At 35.6% G+C, this 25,616-nt stretch overlaps 1 protein-coding gene across 2 annotated transcripts in view; it reads left to right on the top strand.

Moving 5' to 3' along the window:
* Nucleotides 1–12,786: 12,786 nt before the first annotated feature.
* Ubxn2b (UBX domain protein 2B) overlaps nt 12,787–25,616 on the top strand; it is a 31,608-nt gene continuing 18,778 nt past the window's right edge. For both annotated transcript variants that reach the window (XM_027932893.2, XM_027932894.2), the window contains exons 1-3: nt 12,787–12,897; nt 18,893–18,996; nt 23,785–23,935. In XM_027932893.2, the coding sequence (XP_027788694.1) occupies nt 12,814–12,897; nt 18,893–18,996; nt 23,785–23,935 (339 nt within the window). In that variant the 5' untranslated portion in view covers nt 12,787–12,813. The remainder of the gene's footprint in view (nt 12,898–18,892; nt 18,997–23,784; nt 23,936–25,616) is intronic.

Raw genomic sequence — 25,616 nt, 5'->3', positions numbered from 1 at the left:
TTTGAGGTGAGGCTGAACATCATGGCAGAAGAATGTGCTGGAAGAAAGCTGCTCAGAGGGAGGAAGAGCATGAGAAAAAGATTAACATTAAACAGGGATGAGATGTGGGAGGGAAAGGGAGAGAGAAGGGAAATTGCGTGGAAATGGAAGGTGACCCTCATTGTTATACAAAATTACATATAAGAGGATGTGAAGGGAAAGGGAAAAAAAATCAAGGAAGAGAAATGAATTACAGTAGATGGGGTAGAGAGAGAAGATGGGAGGGGAGGGGTGGGGGGATAGTAGAGGATAGGAAAGGCAGCAGAATACAATAGTCACTAGTATGGCAATATGTAAAAACGTGGATGTGTAACCGATGTGATTCTGCAATCTGTATACGGGGTAAAAATGGGAGTTCGTAACCCACTTGAATCAAATGTATGAAATATGATATGTCAAGAACTATGTAATGTTTTGAACAACCAATAAAAAAAAAAGAAAGCTGCTCAGCTCATGGCAGCTGGGAAGCAGAGAGACACAGAAAAAGAGAGTAAGAAGCCTGGAGAAGATAAATCCTTCCAGGGCACGCCCTCGGTAATCCACTTCCTCCAACTAGATCCCACCTCCCTGCAGTGCACTCAGCTATCAAGAGATTAATCCATTTGATAATCAAATAGATTAATTGAATACACTAATTTACTGATGATATCAGAGCCCTCAAAATCCAAAAAGTCCCACCTCTGAACCTTTTTACATGGGAGAACATACTTTTGACAGATGAGATTTGGGGGAACATTCTGCATCTGAACAATGATATCTAGGCACACCAGGAAAGCTTTTGCAGTAAAGGGACTGTGTGAGTGTGGCTAAGATGGCAGAGATTCATCAAAAGCAGCAGCGAGAACCCTCTAGACAGGGACCTGGTCTTGGGCTTCTACCTGGGAAATTGGAAGCCAGTCCCTTCTTGCTCTCTGGCTGGCTAGCTTTAGTGGAGTTTATCAATTCCCTGAATGCTACTCAACAGCTTTGTAGTCAGATACAGATGAACAGAAATGCACTGCTACAATTTGGGTAGCTGTTACTCTTTTTTACTTTTAGTTCTATCTGGTCATTTTTCTCTGTCTAAGCATTGCATTAACAGAGACAAAGATGATAACACATTGCACAACTGAGAACTGGGAAGTAAGCAAAAAAAGAGTAGAGAAAAAAAAAAATGCCCGATCAGCCAAAATAGATGGTGCAAAGTCCATGTGTAAGACTGATGTGATGCTTGCATAATTTTGAAACTGCAACTGAGAACAATTCTAACTTCTCTTACTGCTATGAAAGAAGGAAGACCTCATTGGTTGTAGTGAATTTTGCTCCAATTTCCCAAGTTCCTATTTCTTAGTTGCACTTCTGAGGCCACTACGTAGTATCTTTGTCACAACTTTAGAGTAACATGAAAGCAGATGTTTACTCCTAAGACCACTACTGAAAAAACACTTAATGCTCCCTGCTTTAAATATGTAAATTATATTGAAACAGTCATTAGTGCCACAGGAAGACTTCCCATACTCCTACAGGCACATGGTAGGAATGCAGTTCCCCAATTTCTCATTTGTTAGGTGTGGTTATATGGTTCACCTTGACAAAAGAAATGTGAATAGATTCAAAAACTTTAAGATCTGAGCATGATTGGCCAAATTCTGCTGCCCCATCCCTATTGTTCCCAAGAGTGAAAGTGGCACAGTTGTGATCTCTAAGTGAGGATAACACGGGCAGAGTCTCCATCAGTCATTGTCATCTCTGTTGTTCATAAGCCACTGAGGTCTATGAATGATTTGTCAACATACCATGGCCTTTTCTTACTGACACATACAACACACTTTAATTGTAAATGCAGAAAAAAAACCCAAATCATTCCTCAATGCTGTCCTATCTTACATACGGTTAGAACAAACTAAACTATGTAATACTCAATACTTTAGCAAATTAAAAATGGATACTTCCAATAGGCAGATCTACTAATTAATTAATTGCTTATAAAAGGAATAGCTGGGAGTCAAAAGTAAAACTACAACAAGCAGAAAGAGAATCAATTATATCCATCTGGAGTGATAGTAGCTCACCCCCCTGCCAAACTGCTTTCTGCAGTTTTAGTTATAGTCAATTCAAGTGGGAAAACATTAGGTGGAAATTTTCAGTAATAAACAATTTGTAAGTTTTAATTGCACCCACATTTGAGTATCATGATGAAATCTCACACCATTCTGCTTTGTTCTGTCTGGAATATGAGGCATTCTTTTGTCCATTGTATCCACAGTGTATATGCCACCAGCCCACATACACTTAGTTGTTAGTAGCCATCTATATCAACTGTCTGTGGTGTTACCAGGCTTGTGTTCAATTAACCTTTAGTTTACTTAACAATGGTTTCAAAGTACAAGAGCAGTGATGATATGATAGTAATTTAGATATGTCAAAGAGAAGCCATAAATTGCTTCCTTTAAGTAAAAAGATGAAAATGCACAAGATTATTTTGAGAGAAACCATACACACATAAATTTAAAATCAGTATATTGTTATAATTATTTCATTATTATTGTTAACCTCATGCTGTCCTTAACTTTTAAACAAACTTTATACATAGGGTTATGTCTTATTTGTGGTTTCAAGCATACACTGGGGGGGGGGGGGCATGGAGTGAATCTTAAAGTCCTGAACCATCAAACTCCCAAATTTCCCAGTCAAAATTCTAGTAGAGGTGATTTTACTTCTGTATTTCTTTTATGTCAACCATAAAAATTTAGATCCAGAAGATAAAAATGTCTAGTCATCCTTTTATCTTCTAAAAAGAAGATAATATTAGACATTGGGAACAGCAAAGGGAAACGATTTAAATGACAGAAAAATGGATGTCTTTGCAGTAAGCCTAAGGAAGGGTAACTGACATAAAACTGGAGCCTAGATATGCACTCTTGATATTTTTGAGGGATTAGGAGGGAGAAGTGTAAGTAAAACAGGACAACAGTGTCCACCTTAGAATAAAATTATTGTGGAGTTTAGAGAAAATGTTTTTGTGTTTCTACAGAGTTTGAGGCTTTTGGAATAAATTTTGTGTATCCTGGATGAGCAACAAGTCCTGAGAAGTTAATTTTCATTTTTGGTGAGAGGACTTCAGAGAGACTTGTGGGATGTGTGTATATATCAAGGAAAAATGAGGCCCAGGACCCTGGAGACATCTCTAGGTTAAAAAAGAGACACCAGAGTTCACATGGTTCTTGGGAGAATATATTTCTATTCCAAAAGGTTAAGAGCAAGAACCTGGGATCCTTTCCATTCCATCTCCATGGAATGAAGTTCATCTCCTCTTCTCCTTCCTTCACTTAAAAGTATTTTCAGTATTTCATTGTCACCCCAGTAGGGAGCACTGGGGTAAAGGGTCAGACAGAGTTATTGGGTTATACATAATAATAACTTCTGCTTTTGATCCAGAACATTTCATGTGTGAATTCAGGGATAAATTCATGGTTGATATTGAAAACATCACACTTAGAAAAGCTAAGGAAAATAGACCCAAATGCCATTCAGGTCTCTTGACTTCCTAAGGACTCGATATGAGTTGTTCTAAACTCCATAAACTCTGTAGAGTTAAATGCACTTTTCTAGATTTTATGAACACTCTGAGAGGGGAAGGAAAAGTGGTCATGTTCTCACGATTCCATTTTCCAGGAAGTTCCAAACTCTATGGAATTTGTATTTTCTACTCTACATGTTATAGATGTTGCTTTGTCTTCATTCTTATATGTGAGACTCAATCCTCCCAGTTTTTTTTAAGACTGTTTTATTTAAAAGAGAAAAATAAATCTGATGGCTTAAATAAAATTCAATTTTATTTTATTTATTTTTCACATAGATTTTAAGCTGGTCCATTCTTAAAAGGGAATGCATAGAAGAGAAAACAAGAATAGCTGAAAATTTAATAAAACCTCTACCAAATGAAGTTAATAAGAAATTAGACTCAAAGGTGGAAGAAAGAAAAAAAATAGATATTAGTAAAATAGAAATCAAACACACAAAAGAGAGAATAGCAAAACCCAAAGTTGGTTCTTCAAAAAGAAAAAAGATTTATGAAGTCCCAGTGAAATTAATTAGGTAAAATAGAAAAAAGATAGTATTAATAAAAGTCAAGAATTTTTTTTAAAAGGTATTGTTATAGTTCTTACATATAATATAAAGTCATAAGAGAACATTATGCCCATCTGGTATAGTTCCAATCTGGAATGTCCTCCTAAGGCCAAGATGTTAAAGGCTTGGTCCTCAGTTCAGCCCTATTGTAGGCAGTGGACACCTTAAGAGGCAGGGCCTATAGGGAGCATTTTAGGTCATGAGAGGTAGGACTCTGAAGAGGATTATGGGACCTCATCTTTTCCTCCTTTTGTTTTAGCTTCCTGGCCATGAAGTGAATGGTTTCGCTTTGCCACACTCTTCCACCTTGATGTGCTGTCACAGGCCTAAAGCAATAGGGCCAAATGATCATAGACTGAAGCCTCCAAAACTATGAACCAAAGTAAACCTTTTCTCTTTATAAGGTGATATCTCAGGGACTTGGTACAATAATGGAAAGCTGATTAACACATCATCTTATGTAAATAAATTTGAAACTTAAATTAAAAATTGAAAAAGTATAAAACTGACTTGAGAATAGAAAATTTAAGGAAGTTATTACTCTTAACCAAACTGATTTGTAACTTGATAACTTTTCTCAGGGAAAATATAGACCCAAATACCTTTACCAGTAAATTCTACCCAACATTTAAAAAAGGAATAATGACACTGACACTATAATCCAGCTCATCCCAGGACTGAAAAAGGAGAAGTACCTCCCTATCAATTTGATGAGATCATAATAAAATTGATCCTGAAACTTAACAAGTAATTTACAAGAATAGAAAATTATAGGCAACTTTATTCATGAACATTAATGCAAAATTCCAAAAGACACTGGTAGAGGTTTTATTAAATTATAGGTATTCCAGTGATGTCAGAATAGGTCATATAATACCGTTATGGTTAAATATGTGGTGCCCCCCTCCAAAGCTCTTGTGTTAATGAGGAATATTCAAAGGTAAAATAATTAGATTACAAGAGCTATAATCTGATAGTCCGTCCTAGTTTGAATAGAGTAACTGGGTAGTAACTGTAGGCAGGTAAGGCATGACTAGGGGAGGTGGGTCACTGGGGGCATGCCATGTAAGGATTCATCTTCCTTGTGGCCACAAGCCTTCTCCCACTTCAGCTTCCTGGCTTGTATGAGGTGAGTTGTTTTCCTTGGCTATTCCCTTTCTCCATGATGTGCTGCTTCACTTTGGGTCTAGAGCAATGAAGTCAGCCATCTATGGACAGAGAACTTTAAAACCATGAGCTCCAAATAAACTTTTCCTCCTTTACATTGTTCTTGCCAGATGTCTTGGTCACAGAGACCCAGTGATGACTAACAAATACTAATCTCCTAATTGCAGGACAGAAGACTGTTCGAAGCAGATGTCTTAGAAGGGGCATATGTCTTAGAAGAAGCGAACACAGGTGTGACGATCTACATTTACTGACTATTCACCTAATGACTCCCCTAACTCAGTGTTACATAAAAGAAACAGAGATCAAGTAGACAATAGCAGTCTCAGTGAGTTGGGAACTCAGAGGTCAGAGTATAGACCTTTTTAAAAAGCACAGGCACAAGGCTGGTAGCAGCAAGACAAAATGTGTTTGAAGGGGAGTCTCAGTTAAAGACAGACACAGAATTATGAAGCAGAATAAATGGAAAGGACAATTGCCAGCCATATGGACAGAGTCAATGTGGTACACAGCATCAGGGATACACACTGGTGCCTGGGGTTGGTATCTTGAAGTGAAGGAGGCTCTGCTTCAACATTGATATCCACTTCCAGGGAGATGTCTTCATTCCAAGCTTCACTAAAAGTTAAAGGCTGAGACTGGTACAAAGTCTACCTGCCAGATTCAATATTTGCACAAGAGCTGGAGCAGAACTAAGCCTTATGACAATGGGATTAGAGAAAGCAGTTGTGAAGAATTGGGAACCCAAAACAAATGGTCTCTCAGATTGAAAGGTAAAGCACTTTATTCTCACACAATTTGCAGAGAGAGAGAGAGAGAGAAAGGGAAAGAAAGGAGTGTTTCATTTAATAACTATATATAACACAAGTACAATTTACTGTTATTTTACATTTCTTAAATGTAGAATAATATGTATCACAATTATAGTCAGTATAGAATAATAATGCATCACAATTATAATCAGTAATGTTAGCAATACTGCAACATCTATAGACCCAGATTTTTCTTAGATAACTTGATAGCCATATTGTAAAGAGTCTTTAGAACCTATCATTTGCATCAAGTGAAAACCTAGTAAAGTGGAGTTAGCATGTTACTTTCTGGTACCTCCCACACTACTAAACATCAGATATAAAATAAACATTCTAGTATATTCAGTCAAATTATCCTAGAAATAGTTGTTTAATTTTTGGATGAACACCAAACACTTCAAAGTTCAAGTAAAATATCAAGATTTTCTGGGCCCCTTAAAATGAAAATAACACTTCCTGGTATTCTGAAGCTTAATCCATTATTGTTAGAGTGATAACCTCCTCTACTACAGAAATTTTAAGATTTTTCTCTGTATTATTTATAATTCTTAGCAATAACCATAGAATAAAGCTTATAAGAAAAGTATTTAAATAAATTCAGATTGACTCAAACACACCTACTATAAGGCCACAGACTACTTTTGTTCATTTAAGCAGAAGCAAAAATAATAAACAAATTTGGGATGCATTGGTTGAAACTTATAAAAATTATTCATTCATAAACAATGAAAACCATCTCAGTTTCTCTGGTGTCTCTCTATGGGGAAGAAAACGGCCAGAGTGCTATCTTAAATATCTACACTCTAAACATAGAAAAAAATCTTAATATTAAGTTGAAATTATAAATAGAAGAAATTAATAGGCCTCTATGCAAATTAGGATAAAAGTATACTAATGAATTAAATGAAGTGGTATGGTATGAGGGGATAAATTATGCAGGAATGTATAGGCAACATTATTAATCAACCAAAGCTCTACAGATCAGAAGTAGATAACAACATAGACAGACTTAATTATTGTAAAAACAAGATGTAAAGACTAGAGATTCAAAGAGAACATTCATAGAGCCAAAGACAAAAAATATCTTCACATACAGTAATTCAGGAGTAAACCTGGTCCAATTGAGCTGAAATCCTGAATCCACATCTCGCCTTCATCCCCACTGTTTTAGGCAGCTCTTCATCACTGTGACCAAAAGACCTGACAAGAACAACTTAGAGGAGGAAAAGTTCATTTTGGTCCATGATTTCAGAGATTTAGTCCATGGTCAGCTGACCGTATTTCTCTAGGTTTGATATGAGGTGGAAAGCATGGTAGAAGAAAGTAGTTCACCTCATGTGGCCAGAAGTCAGAAAGAGAGAGAGAGAAAAGGGCCTCAGGGAAGATGAGCCCAACCAGGGCAATCCCCCAAAGACCTGCTCCCCTAGCCATGCCCCACCTGCCTACAGTTACCACCCAGTCAGTCCACTCAAACTAGGATAAACTGATTAGGTTACAGATCTCACAGTTCAATCATTTCACTTTCAAACATTCCTGCATCAACACATGCATTTTTGCAGGTCACTCATATCCAAATTATAAGACCCTCTGCCACTTCTATTTTTCAGTCTCAGACCTTCCACCTAGAAGATATCTCAGAATGTTTTGCTGGTGCCCCTCTGACTTCCAGTCTCACACTTTCCCAATCCATCTAATCCATTATTAACATATGGTCAGATATTATCATCTTCTCAACAAAAATATTCGATTTTTCACAATGGTTTCTAGAAATATAGGCCAAACTCCTTAGCATTGCATTTATGATCCTTCTCGATTGTTTCTGACCTCTTATTTCACAGCTTAGAACCTTTAGTTCTTCTTGTCATTCTCCAAACATGCCCTGTACATTCTCCCCTTTGAATCTGTGCCCTGTCCCCTCTGTCTGGTAGGTCCTTGCATCATCTTCATCTGCTGAAAATCTCCCAATCCTTTAATGGTTAGTTCTGATGCCACCCTTTCTGGTACCTCAAGTCCCCTCAACTTGAATTCATTTCACCTTCTTTGTTCCCATAGTGCTTTTTTATGGTAGCAAATTTATCTTTAGATTTTACAAGTATTATTTGCATGCGCTTAGATTCAGAGGATGAGAAAAAAGATATTTGTTTTTCATACCCTGTAGCATTGGTAAAATTTGGTAGGTTACTGATAAAAATTGTTACAATTAAGGTTTAAGTTTTCATACTTACTGAAATTTCACACAGTGAATGTTTAATAAAATAGTAAAACAAGCCTTTCTAATTCAACTATAAGTCCCCTTTGGGCTCTTTCTGGCTCTTTCAGGCTTGGAGAGGAGTAATTTCACCCACCCAGGAGAAGTTCATTCCTGCTTAGGCACCACAATCAGTGAACACATTGCTGAGAAATTCTACTGCAATTCAGGTGTATTAATTACATCCTATATCCTGTGAATTTTAAAGTTGGAAACAGATAACCAAGTGGATTGGAGAAAATCCATTTACATATGAAATTCAAATCGAAATATATTAAGCATTGAAAATAAGCACATTTGTGACTGTGGGGTGGGGATGGGAGATAATCAGGGCATATTATCAAGTTTCTATTAAGAACAAGCATTGGAGATAGAGGATGTCGTAGTCTAGAGACATCAGGTAATAATACAATAAAAAATCCTTCATGAAAGTACTAAGTGCAGAGTTCTCTAGTTGTATAGGAAAGTCACATTCAAATGAATGATCCTGCAGGATGCAAATGTGTTTATTGGGTAAAAGGAGGGTAAGAAAATTCCATGCCAAGGAATTTTGAGGGGCAAAAGGACATGGTATATATGAAAAGTGATGAGTGGCCAGAGATAGCTAATGTACGTGGGGAGAGAATGAGGTGATGCTGGAAAAATTAAAAGTCTACAAATTAGGAAGAGTTCTATATTCCATAAGAAGGAGTTAGTGTTTGTCTTCCTCTGTGTCGTGGGGGTTTGGTCAGAGGAACAACATGGTCATCTTTGTGCTTTTGAGACATCATGCTGCAATCAATAGGGAAGGCAGAGTGGAGGCAGAGACATGTGGTGAATCAAGTGTGACAGCCTAGGTGAGAAACTGTAAGAATGTGGGTTCTGTCCATGGAGGTAAGGATGAAAAGGAGAAGACATAGTCAGGAGATATTTTGGTGAAGAAATCCAAAGATTTATTAACTGTGAGGTTAAATAAAAAACAGATTTAAAAATGGCTCTGGTTTCTAGCTGAAGTTAGATGATGATAAAAGAAATGATAGAATGAAAAAGTAGCAGTTTTAGAAAGAGAGGTTTGGGTTTTAAATGAAATGTTTCTGAGACATCCAAATGAAAATATCAGTTGGAAAGACAATTAAAAATATATATCTGGAATAAACAACTGGGTACTGGATAAATAGATTTGGGGATCCTAGATGCAGTCAATCCACATTATTTGCAGTTTTGATATTAGCAAATTTGCCTACTGCTAACATTTTTAAAATTTGTCATTCACAATCAGTATTTGCAGTGCTTTTGTGGTCATTCACAGACATGCCCAGAGAAGCAAAAACTGTGAGTCATCAAATGAACATGTTTCCAGCTGAGGTCAAAGAAGCTGATGGTCTGCCTTTTTGCTTCAGCTCTTAGTTAAACTAGAAACAAATGTCTTTTTTAGTAATCTATTTAGTGCCATGTTTTTAATATCTTTGTGCTTTCCTTTGGTGGTTTTACTATTCAAAATGGCCCACAAGGGACTGGGGTTGTGGCTCAGTGGTACAGTGCTTACCTAGCATGTGTGAGGCACTGGGTTGGATTCTCAGCACCACATATAAATAAACAAAGATCCATCAACAACTAATAAAATATTTTTTAAGTGGCCCATAAGTATAGTGCTGAAGTGCTATCTAAAGTTCCCATGTGGATATGCTTTAATGAGAAAGCACAATGAGTGTTAGATTATCTTCCTTCTGGAATGAGTTGTAGTGCTATTGGCTGTGTGTTCAATGTCAATGAATCAACAGTATATATTAAATGTGGTTATATATTGATCTGCTGAAAATGTAACCAGAAGCTCATAGGAACCCTCACCATGTATTTCCCATAACAACAATGTTCCTGTACTCAGTAGTTCAGTGTTTCCTGTGACTTTGTAGCATGTGTACTATGAATAATGAAAATGTATAATACTTCTATTATTAACATACCTACTATTTAAACACACAGTGCAAATTTACTACTTACTGTTCACTCTGTAATAGTAGATCTGAGAGAGGATAATATAAATAGTAAAAGCATATACAGCATAAAGAGGGCCAAAGTCAGAACCCTAGGGAACATTATTTAGAGGGTGAACAGAAGATAAAACCATAGAGAATGTTCAAAAGGGATGATCAGGTAGGTTGAAAAAGGGTGCTGAGAAGTATCCTGAGGAAATCTCAGGAAAGGGATAGTCATCCGTGTTAGGAGCTACAGAACAGCTCCCAGGAGACAGAAAGATGGTATAAAAAGAAAAGTTTTCACTTTTCAATGCAGTGGACCTGAATTTAAAACTTATTAGCCACCTAATAGTTGAGTGACATGAGAAAACTCAGCCTGTTTCCCTGGTCCTCAATTATTTCCTCTATAAAACAAAAGCAACACCTTCCCAGAAAGCTCTACAGATTATACAAAATAACATACAATCCATAAAAAACACCAACTATATATTCTATGTCCTATAAATATTAAATATAAATATTTAAAAAACAAGCTGAAAATCTCTTAAAAGATAGAACAAAGCCATTGTTATTACAGTGACCTCTGATCTTGATCTCTGAGATATCTAGCAGAAGTAAAATTACACAAATGTGAGTCCTATTTCAGTTGGAGTTGGAAATAGTTTATAAATGGATAGGCTTGTATTTCTTTCTGGTCGCTCCTGAAGATCTCTGTTATTTATCCTTACCTTCCATGAATGGAAAATGAGCTTTGAAAATAGTCAAATCTGAGTTTGGGTTATGGATCTCTCTTGCCTTCATTCATCCATTCATTCATTCAACACTTATTAAAAGTACATGTTCCATCTGAATCTGGCTGAAGCCTATGTAAATTGATTGTCTAGATATGTTTCTACCCTACTATCCCATAACCATCTTTTGTAATTTCTCCCAAACTTCAACCCTGTATTACGCTGCTGACATAAATAATGATAGTTCAAATATCTATGACTTGGTACTTACCTTTACTTGTGGTCCTTTCTGGTCCAAGTTCTACTTGGAAGTAAGTCCTCCTCAAGACTCAGCTGAAATGGCACTGTTCAATTATGTTAAAGATAGAGTTAGGGATTTTTAGTGCAAAATTTTGCATTAAAAAGAGTATTAGAACAACAAATGCAAGGTTTAGAATCTGGTATTCCATTTAGTAGAGGATGAATTTAGTCATTACATATGTTTTCTTTGGTATAACATAGTAATTACTAATTTTACAGAGAGATAAATGAGATTTCATATGGAATACATTCTGGGGCAGAAAAAAATTTCTCTCTTGAGTTTCTAGCTGGGCCTAAGAATTAAATTGATATAAAAGAGATTAACAGGAGAAAAATGTGCAAATTTTAAATAAAATTTTACATGTACATGGGTGTCTACCAAAGAAAATGAAGGAAAATGAAGACCTGAATAAGCATCCGAGTTTATATACTAGACTGAACAAAGAGTGGAAGTTTTGGAAAAGGAACTAGGAAGGTGTGGGTTAGTTTTAAAAGGTCTGTTTGTACAGACTTCTCTGGGCCTTGACTCCTTGTCTCTGGTAGTAAGACTTCTTTCCAGGGAAGGCATCTTTCACATGAGGATTGTTTCTTCCTTTCAGAAAGAGAAAGGAAGGTAAGAGTGATCTTCTTGCACCTGCTGTTTTTTCAAGTGCCTTTGGCTGAAAAGAATTAACACGCCAAAGCAGCATATTTGGAGGATATATTTTCTGAGCTCCAACATTTGCATAGTGCGCACAGTAGACACCAACAGAATATTCCCCCTTCAAACCCACCCCACGTTCCTCTTATAACACTTCCTCAAAACTCCACCAAAAATTACATGTTATTGTCTGTTTACATCTTTCTTTTGCCCACTAGATTGTGAGATTCACAATGACTGGGCCTATTTCTTTTTGCTTTCATATCGCGAATGCATAAAAGTACTCGGGATATGACAGATGTTTAAATAAATCCCAGTTGAATAAAGAAGGATTAATGGTCTCCAGTTGGATTCTAAGTTTTTCAGGGTGCTCTTTGCTCCCAATACCAATCCATGCTGTGAAGGCCATGTGCTATTCAGTCCTTGACAGGGAGGAGAGAATTTGACTACCACTAGGCAGGTGAGGCCGAATGTTCACCTGATCAAACATCCAAAGGACGTTTTCCTTGCTGAATTAGGAACCGGTAAGTCATCGCTGCTCGTTAGGGCAGTCTACAGCGCCTTCAAGTGTGCAGCAGAGTGAACTCCAGACTGCAGCCGAAAAATATTAAGGAAAGTAGACTGACAGGCGAGAAAGCGCCGGCCGACCGGACGCAAGCGCTCGGGAACGAAGTCGCAAGCGCGCTTCGTTGCGTTCCGCCCAGTCCCCGGGAGTTCACGGCACGGCTCCGCCCCTTCTCGCAGTTGCTAAGCAACTACCCCGGAAGTCGCAGGAAGCGCGTCCGCGGCGGGCGCCGCGAGCCGGCGGAAAATGGCGGAGGGTGGTGTTCCAGAGCCGGAGGAGCAGGAGAGGAAGTCTTCTAAGCCAGGGCCCCCGAGCGCGCGGGACTTACAGGTGCGCGAGTTGCTGAGGCCAGGGGTGCTGTTGCGGGCGGGGCCGGACCGGTGACAGTGCGAGCGAGCGTGGGTCAGAGGCCGCTTTAGACCGGCTGAGCCCTTTCTGGACTCCCTCTAGGGATGGAATTGAGACTCCTGCTTGGGGGTCACTTCAGGGAAGTGCATTGCACCGTGGTGGATTTGGAAACAGATGCCCAAGTCTCTCCCGGGCGCACCTCGTCCCCCTTTTACCCCGTGTACAATGCACGAAGCAGCTGTTAGTTTGCAATGGCATTTTGCGGCGTCGGGTGAGCTTCCTTCCTAAGACTTGAGAGAAAGAATTAGTATGGACGGTGATAAATCCGCAGACACTTAGGAAGTTATAATGGGTGCTGACTTTTTCTTGTCTCAGTTGCCCTTTCTAACTTTATTATTTAAATGTAAAAGTAGTTCCTTTCCATCAAGTACCTTTTTTGGAAGGGGGGAGGGTTAACTAAAGCAATTCATCCTACACATGCGTATAAGGTGGTTGTGAAGAGTGGTCTCTAAAACAGTGCACTTAGAAATGGGGAGGGAAATAAAAACTTTGTATTGTTATAGGACACTGACTTAGTTGGCTAAATACCAGTGCACCAAATCTTATTGTTTATCAGATTCTAACATCACTTGGCTAATGCTTGGCTTTTTTCTGCCCTCTTATAAAATCATTGATAAAACTCAAATAAATCTAAGGAGCTGTCACTAAAAATAAATGTGATTGAATCCACAACCATTGACATAAGGTTGTATTTATAGCCACACTTTGATTCTACTTCTTTGAACAAACATGCTGACCACCTGCCATGTAATTTACTGCTAAGCTTTGGGAAATGCAGAAATAAATAGGACATCTAACCCATAGTCTGTGCTGGATACTGTGGAAAGTTATTAAATGAAATTGTAGGAGGCTACCAATTTAAGTAGGGCATCTAGATTGGGCCCAACAGACGAAAACAAAACAGAACTTAACTATAACTCAGCTTTGATTGGTTACATGTGGCCCTGTACCCACTTTACTAGTTAAGCTGTTAATGGTTGATTGACCAAGCAGTAGCTAATTAAGTTTTCTGTGCCTCCCTTCCATTTTTCTATAAATGTTATAGGATCACATTGTTGCTTGGAGTTTTCCTAACCTGCTTTAGTTTTGGGAATCTCCCCTTCATAAGTTGTTTTGCTTGGCTTTATTTTACTAATAAGTAAATTCTGCTAAATTTAGTTGGTCTGAGGAATATCCCTTTTTAATAGTACAGAAGTGTAAAAGGCATTTCTACCTTTTGGAAACCTTCATACTTTTTTGGAGAAATAGGATAACATTTAATGATGTATCATTGAGGACTGAAAGAAGTAGTTCATAAGGTAGAGAATTTGGAGAATGAAGAGATCATTTTAATGTTAGAAGAACTCAATGATAGTTCCAGTGCCTGTAGTTTTTTCAGTAGTAAATAAAAGCAAGGAACACACAGCTTCTATTTACCTCATCTTTTCTAATATAGAACTAAGGGCAGTGTGGGGTGTTGAGAAAATGGATTAGTGGCTAGATCAACTTTGGTTTGCATTTTGGTCCTGCCACTTCACAGTTGTGTGAATTTAGGAGAAGTGTCTTAACTTCTCTCAGCCTCATTGTCATCATTTGTAAATGGAAGGTGTGATAGTGATGGTGTGGGGATTAAGTAATGCCGATGGAGGGACTCCAAAAAATCCCTATATTATCCTTGGGCTCAGCCCTTTTAATATGTAATCATTGTTTAGTGCCATTAAAGTTAAAATAACCTCAGACCCTTTTCTAATTTAAACCCACTTCTTTTTATGTGCACAGTGAGCACTTGCTACTTGGCAGATTACTTACATACATACTTAATCCAGTGGATTATTAATGATTTGAGATGTTCTGATGTTAATTTTGAGAACCTTCATTTCTCCCCTAAATTGGAAGATTCTTTTTTCATCTCCTATCTGCTTTATGGTAGGTAGGTCAGTAGGAATGTAATTAATTTATGAATGTGATTTGGTATATCAAATACTGTATTTATTGATAATCTTTCCCTTAGAATCTAATTAGAATATAAAAAAAAACTTGTAAGAAATTTAAAAATAATGAAAATGATGATTATATCAAGAAATAAAGTATATTAACAAAGGTTAAAATAATTGGATAATGTTCTTCCCAACTGCTTTCATGGACATTGATTACTTATGGATTGTCTTGTTTAATCTAGACCTGTGTAAGTGGCTACCCAGTTAAGTGCAGTTTTCAGTAGATTCTTCTTACTTCCCTCCAATTCCTGGGACAGGTTACCTTGGCAACAGGTTGGAGCAGGGCAGGTTCTTGATAACATCCCTCAGGGGACAGTCTCCAACTTCCCAGACTCACTCAAAATTGGCCTCCTAGATCCAACCTGACAGGATTTACCTATCTACACTGATTGCCTGTCTAATTCTGGCTTCATAATTATGTTCTGTGGGAAAGTTTGGGCTAGTACTATTAGTGACGAGAGTAAGTCTAAAAACATCTCTGCTGCTTACTAGTATTTCTGAATGTTTGCAAGATCTTTATGTGTTTTGGAGCCCTTCAGTTCATCCACACACAGGGTTTGGCTTTACAGTTCATTAAGATATTGTTTGTTTCTGTTGCAGTTTTCCTCCAGAATAAAGTCAAAAGGAAAAATTTTCTGTTCTTAATCCTTTGCTTCCATATTGAGGTTGGAATTTGGGGTAGAGGGTGGATTAGGGATAACCAATATTAAGGAATTGGATTTGAATTAATTTGGATGATCTTGATAATACTGTAAGTCAGGAAAGATTAAGAATGTCTAATACTGTGTTAAATTTGCTGCAAGTATCCTAATCATGTTGTATATCATTATTCTGTAACATTGGTTCTCAACTTTAGTGTGCATCACCAGGAAGACTTGTTAAAGCAGGTTGGGCCTTGCCCCAGCTTTAACTCAGTAGAAATAGAGTGGGACTAGAGTATATGTATTTCTCACAAATTCCCAAGTGATATTGGTGTAGCTATTCTGGATAATAAACCCTTATTACATCCTGTAGTACTTGTCACCATAAGGCTGAGAGTATAAGTATTGCTAATCTCTTGCTGTATACTTGATTGTCTTTAGTTACTTTGCTTCAGTTTTGTTTTTCCATTTTTTAATTTGTTTTGCTTCAGTTTTTAAAGTTTTTCACATATCAAATTCTAAAGGAAAGATTATTAGTACAGGTTAAGTATTTCCATAGCCTAAAATCTTGGGACCAGAAGTTTTTCAGATTGGGGATTTTTTTCAGATTTTGAAATTTTTGCATAGATTTTACCAGTTGAGTATCCCTAACCTAAAAATCTAAGCCCCCAAATGGTCCAAAGTCTAAAACTTTTGGAGTGCCAGCATGATGCACTCTCTCTGTATTATAGAAACCTTTTCTTAAATTTTGAGATTTTATTGTTAGTATGTTGGTATTGACAGTACTTCAATTAATTTTGATCAATTTAAAATAATATTTTGTTTTTGTGGTGTCATCTGCTATATCAAATATATAAATTACGCTTTTAAAATATTTACTAATGAATTTATGTTATATGATACAACATGGCATCAACTTCCTCTAAATATCATTTATTTATCTCTAAGTTAATGATATGTCATAAGTAACTAAACCTTTCAGCCAGGTAGACTCCTTACTGTGGTTATCATTTTCCCAGTATTCTTATTTTGTTAATATGTTTCACATTCCATGGAGGCAAAGGCATTATTTTATTTATTCATTTATTTTTCAGAAGGAAAATATTATTTGATTGGCAGCATTTATTCAGATTTTCTTAAAGCAGAAAACAAGGAAAAGAAATATAGCAAAATCTCAATTAAAAAATATATATATCTAAATCTGTATCTCTGATTCATGTGTTAGTCTTTCAAAACTCAATGTGGATGGTAAGTGCCAAATAAGTACTATCTTAGAAATAGCTTGGGAATCTTAAAATGTAAGAACAAAAGTACACAATTACAGATCGAGAGCATCCCTAATCAGAAAATCCAAAATGCTGCAAAATCCTTAATGGTTTTAACACATGAGTTTTGGATTTTGGAGCATTTCAGGTTTTAGAATTTTGGACTAGGGATGCTCAACCAGTAGATTCTGTGCAATTATTTCAAAATCTAGACCTTTGAAGCCTAAAGCATTCTATTACAAGCCTTTCAGTTAAGAGATACTTAACCTGTAATGACAACATGATACTTCATATAAATATTGATAAGGAGATAACATATACTATGAGGATTTAGAAAAGAAAGATATTTAGTTAAGAAAAAAAAAGCTTTCACATAGGTTGTTTGAGAAGGCCCAAATACAGATAGCATTGGGCATCAGTGGGAATAGGAATAACATAAAAGTAATTCTTAGAGCTGAAATAATATAATCAGCTAAGTAGGAAATCTACCAAAGAACATCATTCTGAATGAAGAGATTTCAGGGAGGTAAAATTGCTGAAAACTTTACATTCACATCATTGTTCACAGGTTTTTTTCCCCCTTTCCCACCTCTTTGTTTTTTTAAGGGTGGGATAATAAAGGACAATAAGCAGATACATAGGTAACATTACTGGAAGAAATCTTGGGAAAAATGAATCATTGATACAATCAGTGCAAAACATTTTTAAAATAATAATCTTTTAGGAGTGGAACCAACTTGCTTTGTGCTTTATGTACCTTATGAAATTTTTTATAGACATTTAAAGATTTGAGAACTAAGGCTAAAAGAGCTTAGGTAATTTGTCCACAGTTACACAGTAAGCACCTAAATTAAGATTTGACTTCAGTTCTTTAAGATTACAAAGCAATTTATGATTTAAATTAGAAATCTAAAATTCCATGTTAGAAGTATGAAAATAGTTGTACTTGTGAGGGGGTAGGGTAGGGATTAAAAAAATTAGAAAAAGTAGAGCCTTTCATTTTTGTCTTTTACATATAATTTATAAGTCTACTACTTCCATCTTCAACAGGTTGGCTCTTCTTTTTGTACTGAGGAAAGAATTTAATTCATGGAAATGTTTTTCATATTTCTGTGCTTCCAAAAGGAGCACTTTATCAGTCTTGTTTGTTTTTGACCAAAAAATCCTAAGGACTATGGTGATGCTAGTTGTAATTGAATAGCCTAGCCACAAAGGACATTAAGGAAAAATTTTGAGTTATTGTCCAGATGTCAAAAGTGAAAAAAAAAAAAATACTGAAATATTGGAAATACTGTTTTTGAATTCCTTTTCTAGAACAAATATAGTTTGTTTATTTCATTTTGGAGATATCCAGATATATATCTATAATGTATAATTTGGTAAGATTGCTATCTAACTGGTACATAAACCATATACACACACAAACACACTTAATTTATTTTCTTATTTCATTTTCAGAAACTCATTTTGCTAAATTTGATGAAATTTTATATCTGGTAGACTTTTAAACAGTATTTTTGAAAAAAATTTATGTGCTTGAAATTTGAAAATACCTCAATTTATTTTAGGAGGTCTGATAAAAAAGCCCATATTCATGTGAAACATTTTCAAGAATTCTTAAGGCTTCTCACTCTCCAGATAGCCCACTTTCTCCCTTGAATATGTATGCCTTACTTTCCTAAATAAGTCTTTGCCTCAAAAAATATATATATATATTAAAAGAATTGGAGAATTATGGAGAATTATGCAGATATGAATTTTTAAGTGAATTCTTACCTAATATGGATTTTGAAACTTGGTAGTTGAAAATAAGCAACTACTATGACTTCATTTTGCATTTATAAATAGAATTTTGAATAATTTTATGAAATCACAATGAGTATATTTTGGAAGGGTTTATCTTTTGAAGCAACAGTCTTCATTTTTTCGTTTTAAGTCTTTCCCACTCAATTTCAAGTTAATATTTCTATCCATAAGTAATATAGGAGAGTTTATTTCCAGTGTTATGCTTTATAACAAGTCTGTTATTGTGTAGTTGGCCTTGGCAGAATTATATGAAGATGAAGTGAAATGCAAGTCTTCCAAGTCTGATAGATCTAAAGCTACCATCTTTAAGAGCCCACGAACACCACCTCAACGGTAAGCTTTGTTTTAAAAAACTATAGCCCTTTTAAAGTTAGTAATCCCAAACTATTTTAAATGGTCTTGGGTTTTTTTTTTTTAAACTATGATTTCTTAAAATTAATATTATTACTATTCCTATTAATATTACTATTCCTAAAATTTTTATAGTCAAAATGCTAAAAGAAAATTACCTTAAATACCTGGTAAAATAGGCATCATATGAAATAATGTCTTGAATGCTGTTTTTCTTAGGCACAATGGTTCCTTTTTTTTTGAGTCATAGGACTCATTGAGGATCCAATGAAACCTGTGGGCCCTTTCCTTCCAAAGCAAAAATAATGTGTGATTTCATCAGATTTTAAGGGTTCATTTGTTTCTTAAAGCCCATCCGTGAAGCTGTCTGTCTTTTTGTTGTTCGTTTAAGACTCTATAACTTCTAACTCTACTTCTGTAGTATCATGCTTTGTCTAATAAACTACCTCCTGGATAGTATTTGCTATTGCCAAAATCCCTGAACTATAAAGAGAACCAGCTGTGGAGACTTAAGAGATAAGAATCAACTATACTTTATTGCCATGAATATGTTCATTAACACCTTGTCAGTACTAGAAATCTTATCCCTGTGGAGAAACTTGAATTTAGTTATTATGTCTTATTCTCAGAAAGTCTGTAATTTTATCAAAAGTTAAAAAGTTAACTGGAAATCACTTTTTCTTATTTGTCCCTATACATTCTTTTTGTATGGGAGTTAAAAATGACATGTTTTTCTGGACCTGAGTAAAAATAAAAACAATATTGGTAACTTCTCTACCAACTTTTTATATTAAGAATTTGAAACCCACAAAAAATCAAAAGGTTAGTTCAACAAATGAATGCTGTATATAATTCATATGTATTCACTAATCATTACTATGTTAAAACATTATAGTGGTGCACACACACTCTCATTTGATTTACTCAACTATTTCAAAGGAAATTGTAGGCATCATGGCACTTTACAGCTATGTTCTTCAGCATGCATCCTCTAAGCACACACATCTTTGTAACCTTACTAACGTATTATACCTTAAAATATTAACAGTGATGCAATGAGATATTGTCTTTACTCTTATACTTCTTACAGCCTTTTCTTGGGATTAGGATCTAGCCAAGAACCATATACTGATTTTGATTATTCCTATTTTGAATCTTTGAAGCCTGACCATTCTCCCTTCCTTTTTATTGTTTGTTTTTAGCTTGCCTACATAATCTAAACTTTATTATGTTGACTTTTTAAAGAGTCTAGACCAAATGTTTTATAAAATATTCCACCTTCTAGATCATTGTTTTCTCATGATTAGATTCTTGTTAAAACATTTTTGTCAAGACTACTAGATAAGTGATACTGTTTGCTTTTTATTATATTACATCAGGAACCATATAATTTCAAGTTTTTCCACTATTGGTGAATATGTTCACTTGGTTAAGGTGCTGACCACCACATCACTCCATTGTAAGGTACAGTTTTTCTTTTGTAATCAGCAGGTTGGTATCTTGGCATGGTTTGAATATCCTATCCTATCATTTAATTCTTATTTGTTACATATACGTATATACGTATAAACAACATAATTTTTATTGCTTCCTTAATATATGCATTCTCCCAAGTTTTAAAAGTACTGAATATATTTTTGTATGCCTAAGTTTTAATTATTAAATATTTGGTTTTTGCTTCCCCAGTTTGAATATATTTTGAATGACTTAATTTACTCTTGGTGTAGCAAATCCAAAATTTGAGTTTTTATAATAAAAGATAAAAGTATTACTAATTTTCTTGCTATCCTTGTATAATCCTTAAGATATTTCAATCCTTAAGATATCAGTGGTTTTACTTTTTTTTTTTTTTGCTGACATGTTGTTGTTGTTAATAGTTAGATAATGTATTTTGTTTTGGTTTGGTTTTGGTGCTAGGGATTGAACCCTTATGGTAAGCATGCACTCTGCCACTGAGCTACACCTCCAACCAATAATGAAGTTTTTAAGGATTTTGTACCTCAGATTTTATCTCTAGAATTTTTATGTATTAAAAGGATAAACTCCCTTAAAAGATGAGACTTATTACACTATTTTTAGTCACCTAAGATACAGTGTATAGCAAATTATTGGCAATCTTTTTTCTAAGTGATATTTTTCTAACACTGAAATATAAGCTTTCACATTCAGTATCACCATTTGCCCAGTGTCATTGTATTTCTATTGTTTATTTAGTGTAGAAAATATTGCTTCTTGTGTCTACCTCCTTGAACACTGTTAGAAATCCAGACGGTTATATGTTCCTTGTCATTTTAAACTAATAGATTTTCATTGTCTGAAATTTTAGACATAATATATAAGAGAAGGTACATAATCCACAGAAAAACCTTCAAAATACAGTCCAACACCTACCTTAACATATTCACCCACAAAAATCTACATATCACACATAAAATTTAACTGTCCTCTACAAAGTTGTATTCTGGTATTGTTTTCAGAATTAAATGAGATAAATTGTATAAAGTGCCTAGTACACCATTGTACCTTAAAAGATTATTAGACTCTAGCTAGGTTTGGTGGTGTATTCCTATAATCCCAGCAATTGGGGAGGATGAAGCAGCTGGATCATGAGTTCAAAGCCAGCCTCAGCAAAAGCAAGGCACTAAGCAACTCAGCGAGACCCTGTCTCTAAATAAAATACAAAATAGGCCTGGGGATGTGGCTCAGTGGTTGAATGTCCCTGAGTTCAATCTCTAGTACCTAAAGTAAATAAATAATAAAGATTATTAGAGTCTAGGCAAGTAAAGAAGACAAGGAACAAAATTCCAGGCATAGAGGAGAATATAATCAGAATAACAGGAGAGATAGGAACCAATATTTACATGAGTCAAAAATAAGGTTGAATATTAAAAAAAAAAAAAATGTTGGTTAAGTTCTTCATGAGTGTATGACCTGTGCTCTCTCTCACACAGGGCCTCACATTTAGATCCCTGTGCTTCATTTAATGCTTTACTGTTTTGAGAGCCTTAATAATTATTTTTTAATAAGGGACCTATATTTTTATTTTGCACTGGACCCAAGAAATTATGAAGCCAGTCATGGATATAGCCATATGATGGACATCCTGGAAAGCCAATAAATGAGTTGCGTAGGAACTATGAGCCCTAGTGATATAACTTAAGTATTTGGGTAATTATTGAGAATTAAAGAGACTAGCAAAGGAGAGTATACTCTTATACAATTCATATTAATTTTAGTTTGTTAAAAAGTGCCAGGTTCATGAAGTTGTGATTCTTTTGTTCTTAGAACTACTCCTGTGAGTATTTCTGTGTGAATTGACACTCGACAGAGGAAGGCTTCCATAGGCTCTTGCTTGGGATAAACTTAGTACTTCTTCCTAGCACTGTTGGGATGAAAGTCTGCCTCATCCACAGCAGTTAATGGGGTTCTGCTAGTGTCTACTTGTTTCTAGTTGGATTTTTTCCTTTGACTTACAGTAGACTGAGAGTTGATCAGCTGTTCCCTCTATCCTGTTCAGTTTTGTATTTGCTAATTCTGAAAAAAATCTTGAAGGTGACCTCTATTCCTAGTCTCCAGTGCTGGGATAATCCCTTCCTATCCCATTATAGTATTGTTTTGTGAGTCAGTTCAGTGTGAATTCAGAACTGGAACGGAAGGTATGAGTAATTAAATATGTGAACTTTGATTGGCATCTTATACTATAAGTCTCGATGGGGATACTGTGGTTATATTTAATGAGATACCCTTGATTGAAAAAAATCTTGGAAGTAATCTTAGGTAAAGGAAATTTTTGTGTTTCCCCAGGAGCATTTATAAAGTTGGATGGGGATAAGTGCTACACAGAAAATACACTGAAATTAGTCAGTGCATAGAAAATACACTGGAAAAAACTGCACATGATCCAAATTATTTACTTTTAACACAGGAAATCATAATAGAGTAGGTCTTTTCAATCTAAAAATTTCTGAGGAATAAGTCCTTTTTGTATAGAATTAGATGTTTACATTGTGTAAATCTAGATATCTCTTCACTGACTAGGTTGCTACTAAGTGTGGATTCCTTGGTGGGGAAGACTAGCTTCTGATTGTAGATAACTGCTTTTCCTCACCACATCAAAAGAGCCTGATTTATGAAAAGAGGTGCATTTGATTAGCAGACACAGCAGAGGGAGGAAGCGAGTATATAATTTGCTAGGCTACATGGGGAACTTGCTGTCAGAATCTCTGCAAACTCAGTGAGAACGTAATGAAATAAGCCAGTCCCCAAAAACCAAAGGCCTAATGTTTTCTCTGATTTGTGGATGCTAACCCTTAACAAGGGAGGGTGGGGAGGTGAAGTTCATTGGATTAGACAAAGGAGAATGAAGGGAAGGGAAGGGAAGGGGAATGGGAATAGGAAAGACAGTAGAATGAATTGGACGTAACTTTCCTATGCTCACATATGAGTACACAACCAGTGTAACTCCACATCATGTACAACCATAGGAAGGGGATCCTAATTGGAATGGGTTGTACTCCATTTTTGCATAATATGTCAGAATTACACTCTGCTGTCATGTATATCTAAAAATAACAAATTAACAAAATAAAAGAAAAGATAGGAACTGTCTCCTATTTGATCTTTTCCTTAATCTCTTTTTAAAAATTAAATACTTCACAGGAGTCAAGAATGCCTCGTTTAAATAAAAGTTATTTCATGAAAATATGTAGCTTCTTGTAAAGTAGCTTATGTCTGTTCTACATTTTTATTCATGAACTATACCATTTAAAGGTTTTATTCAGGTGAACATGAATATAGTGGTTTACATATTGTTCGACCATCAACTGGGAAAATTGTGAATGAACTTTTCAAAGAGGCACGGGAACATGGGGCCATCCCTCTGAATGAAGCCACACGATCTTCAAGTGAGGACAAATCCAAGGTTAGTGTTATTTCTGTGTCTGATTTCATTAATATTATGTGCAAACATTGTTTTTATAACCGTTTGTTTTAAATATTTCATTTTATGAGATTATAATCTAATAATGACTGAAAATTGAGGCAGTTTCTTAAATTTCTACATAATTTTTTACCTTTTAATTTGGAAATAGGTTCAAAGGAATATGCATGTACCTTTCATCTAGTTTTCGCCAATGATACCATTTTGCATGATTACAGTGTAAGATCAAAGCCAGGAATTTGCTGTGGTTCCATATCATTTTATCACTTGTATAGATTTGTGCAGTCACTAACACATTCAATAAAAGTTCTTCGTGGTGTTCCTTTTAATAATTATACCCACCACCTTCTCTCCTATCATCCCTAATCTCTGACCACTGCTAATCTATTTCCCATCTCCATAATTTTATAATATTCAGAATGTGATACAAATTGAATAATATATGACTTTGGGGGTGCATCCTTTTTCACTCAGCATAATCCCCTTGAGTTCCATCAGAGTTATTTTATATTTCAGTACTTTGTCCCCTTTTATTCCTGAGTAGCATTCTGTGGTATGGATATACCACATTTTAAGTATTCATCTGTTGAGGCTGTTTCTAGTTTAATTTGCATTTTCTTTTTCATGTGCTTATTTGCCATTGTCTTTGTTATCTTTCTCAATGAAATGTCTCTTTATGGCTTTTGCCTATTTTCTTTTGTTGTTTTTTTGTGTTTTAAGACAGGCTCTTGCTACATTGCCAGGCTAGTCTCAAACTTTTGGATTCCAGCAATTCTTTTTTCTGAGTAGCTGGGACTACAGGCACACTTCATCTTGCCTTGTTCCACCCATTTTCTAACTGAATTGTTTTGTTACTGTTCAGTTTTGAGAAGTCTTTATATATTTTAATCAATATGGATTCTTGGGCACACATATGGTTTGCGAATACTTTTTCCCCCACACTGGAATTTGTATTTTCTTCCTCTTAATGGGTTATTTTGCAAAGCAAAAGTTTTGAATTTTAAAATCCAATTTATCTTTTTCTATTATGGATCATGCTTTTGATGTCTAATTTTCATCTACCTTTAGGTATAAAGATTTTTCCTATTATCTAGAAAAGTTCTATAGTTTCACATTTTATATTTAAACCTATTGCCCATTTTAAATTAATTTTTACAAGGCATGAGATTTATATCAAAATACAGTTTTCTAGATGGGCGAGGTGGCACCCGCCTGAAATCCCAGTGACTTGGAAGGCTGACACAGGAGGATCCCAAGTTCAGAGTCAGCTTAGCAACTTAGAGAGACCCTGTCTTCAGATGTAAAATAGAAATGATTGGGGATGTGGCTCAGTGGTTAAGTACCCCTGGGTTGGGTTCAATCCCTGGTTAAATATATATACATACATACATATGTTTTCCCCCATAAGGATGTCCACTTGCATTAGCATTGTTTGTTGAAAAGGGCTCTCTTCCTTCCATTGCATTGCTTTAAACAGCTTTTATAACTATATCAACTGATACAGTATCGGTATTTCGAAGACTTCAAGTGTCTTTGTGCATATATTTTTATAATCAGCATTTCTTAGTCTATAATTCCTCCCATCAAAATTATCTGGGGACTTTTTCTAAACTACCATATGACTTTGAGGCTCAATAGATTTGAGTTGTACCTAGACACGTGT

The sequence above is a fragment of the Marmota flaviventris genome, chromosome 15 (genome assembly GCF_047511675.1).
Source record: "Marmota flaviventris isolate mMarFla1 chromosome 15, mMarFla1.hap1, whole genome shotgun sequence".
NCBI lineage: Eukaryota > Metazoa > Chordata > Mammalia > Rodentia > Sciuridae > Marmota > Marmota flaviventris.
This window is presented reverse-complemented; position numbering and strand designations above follow the sequence as displayed.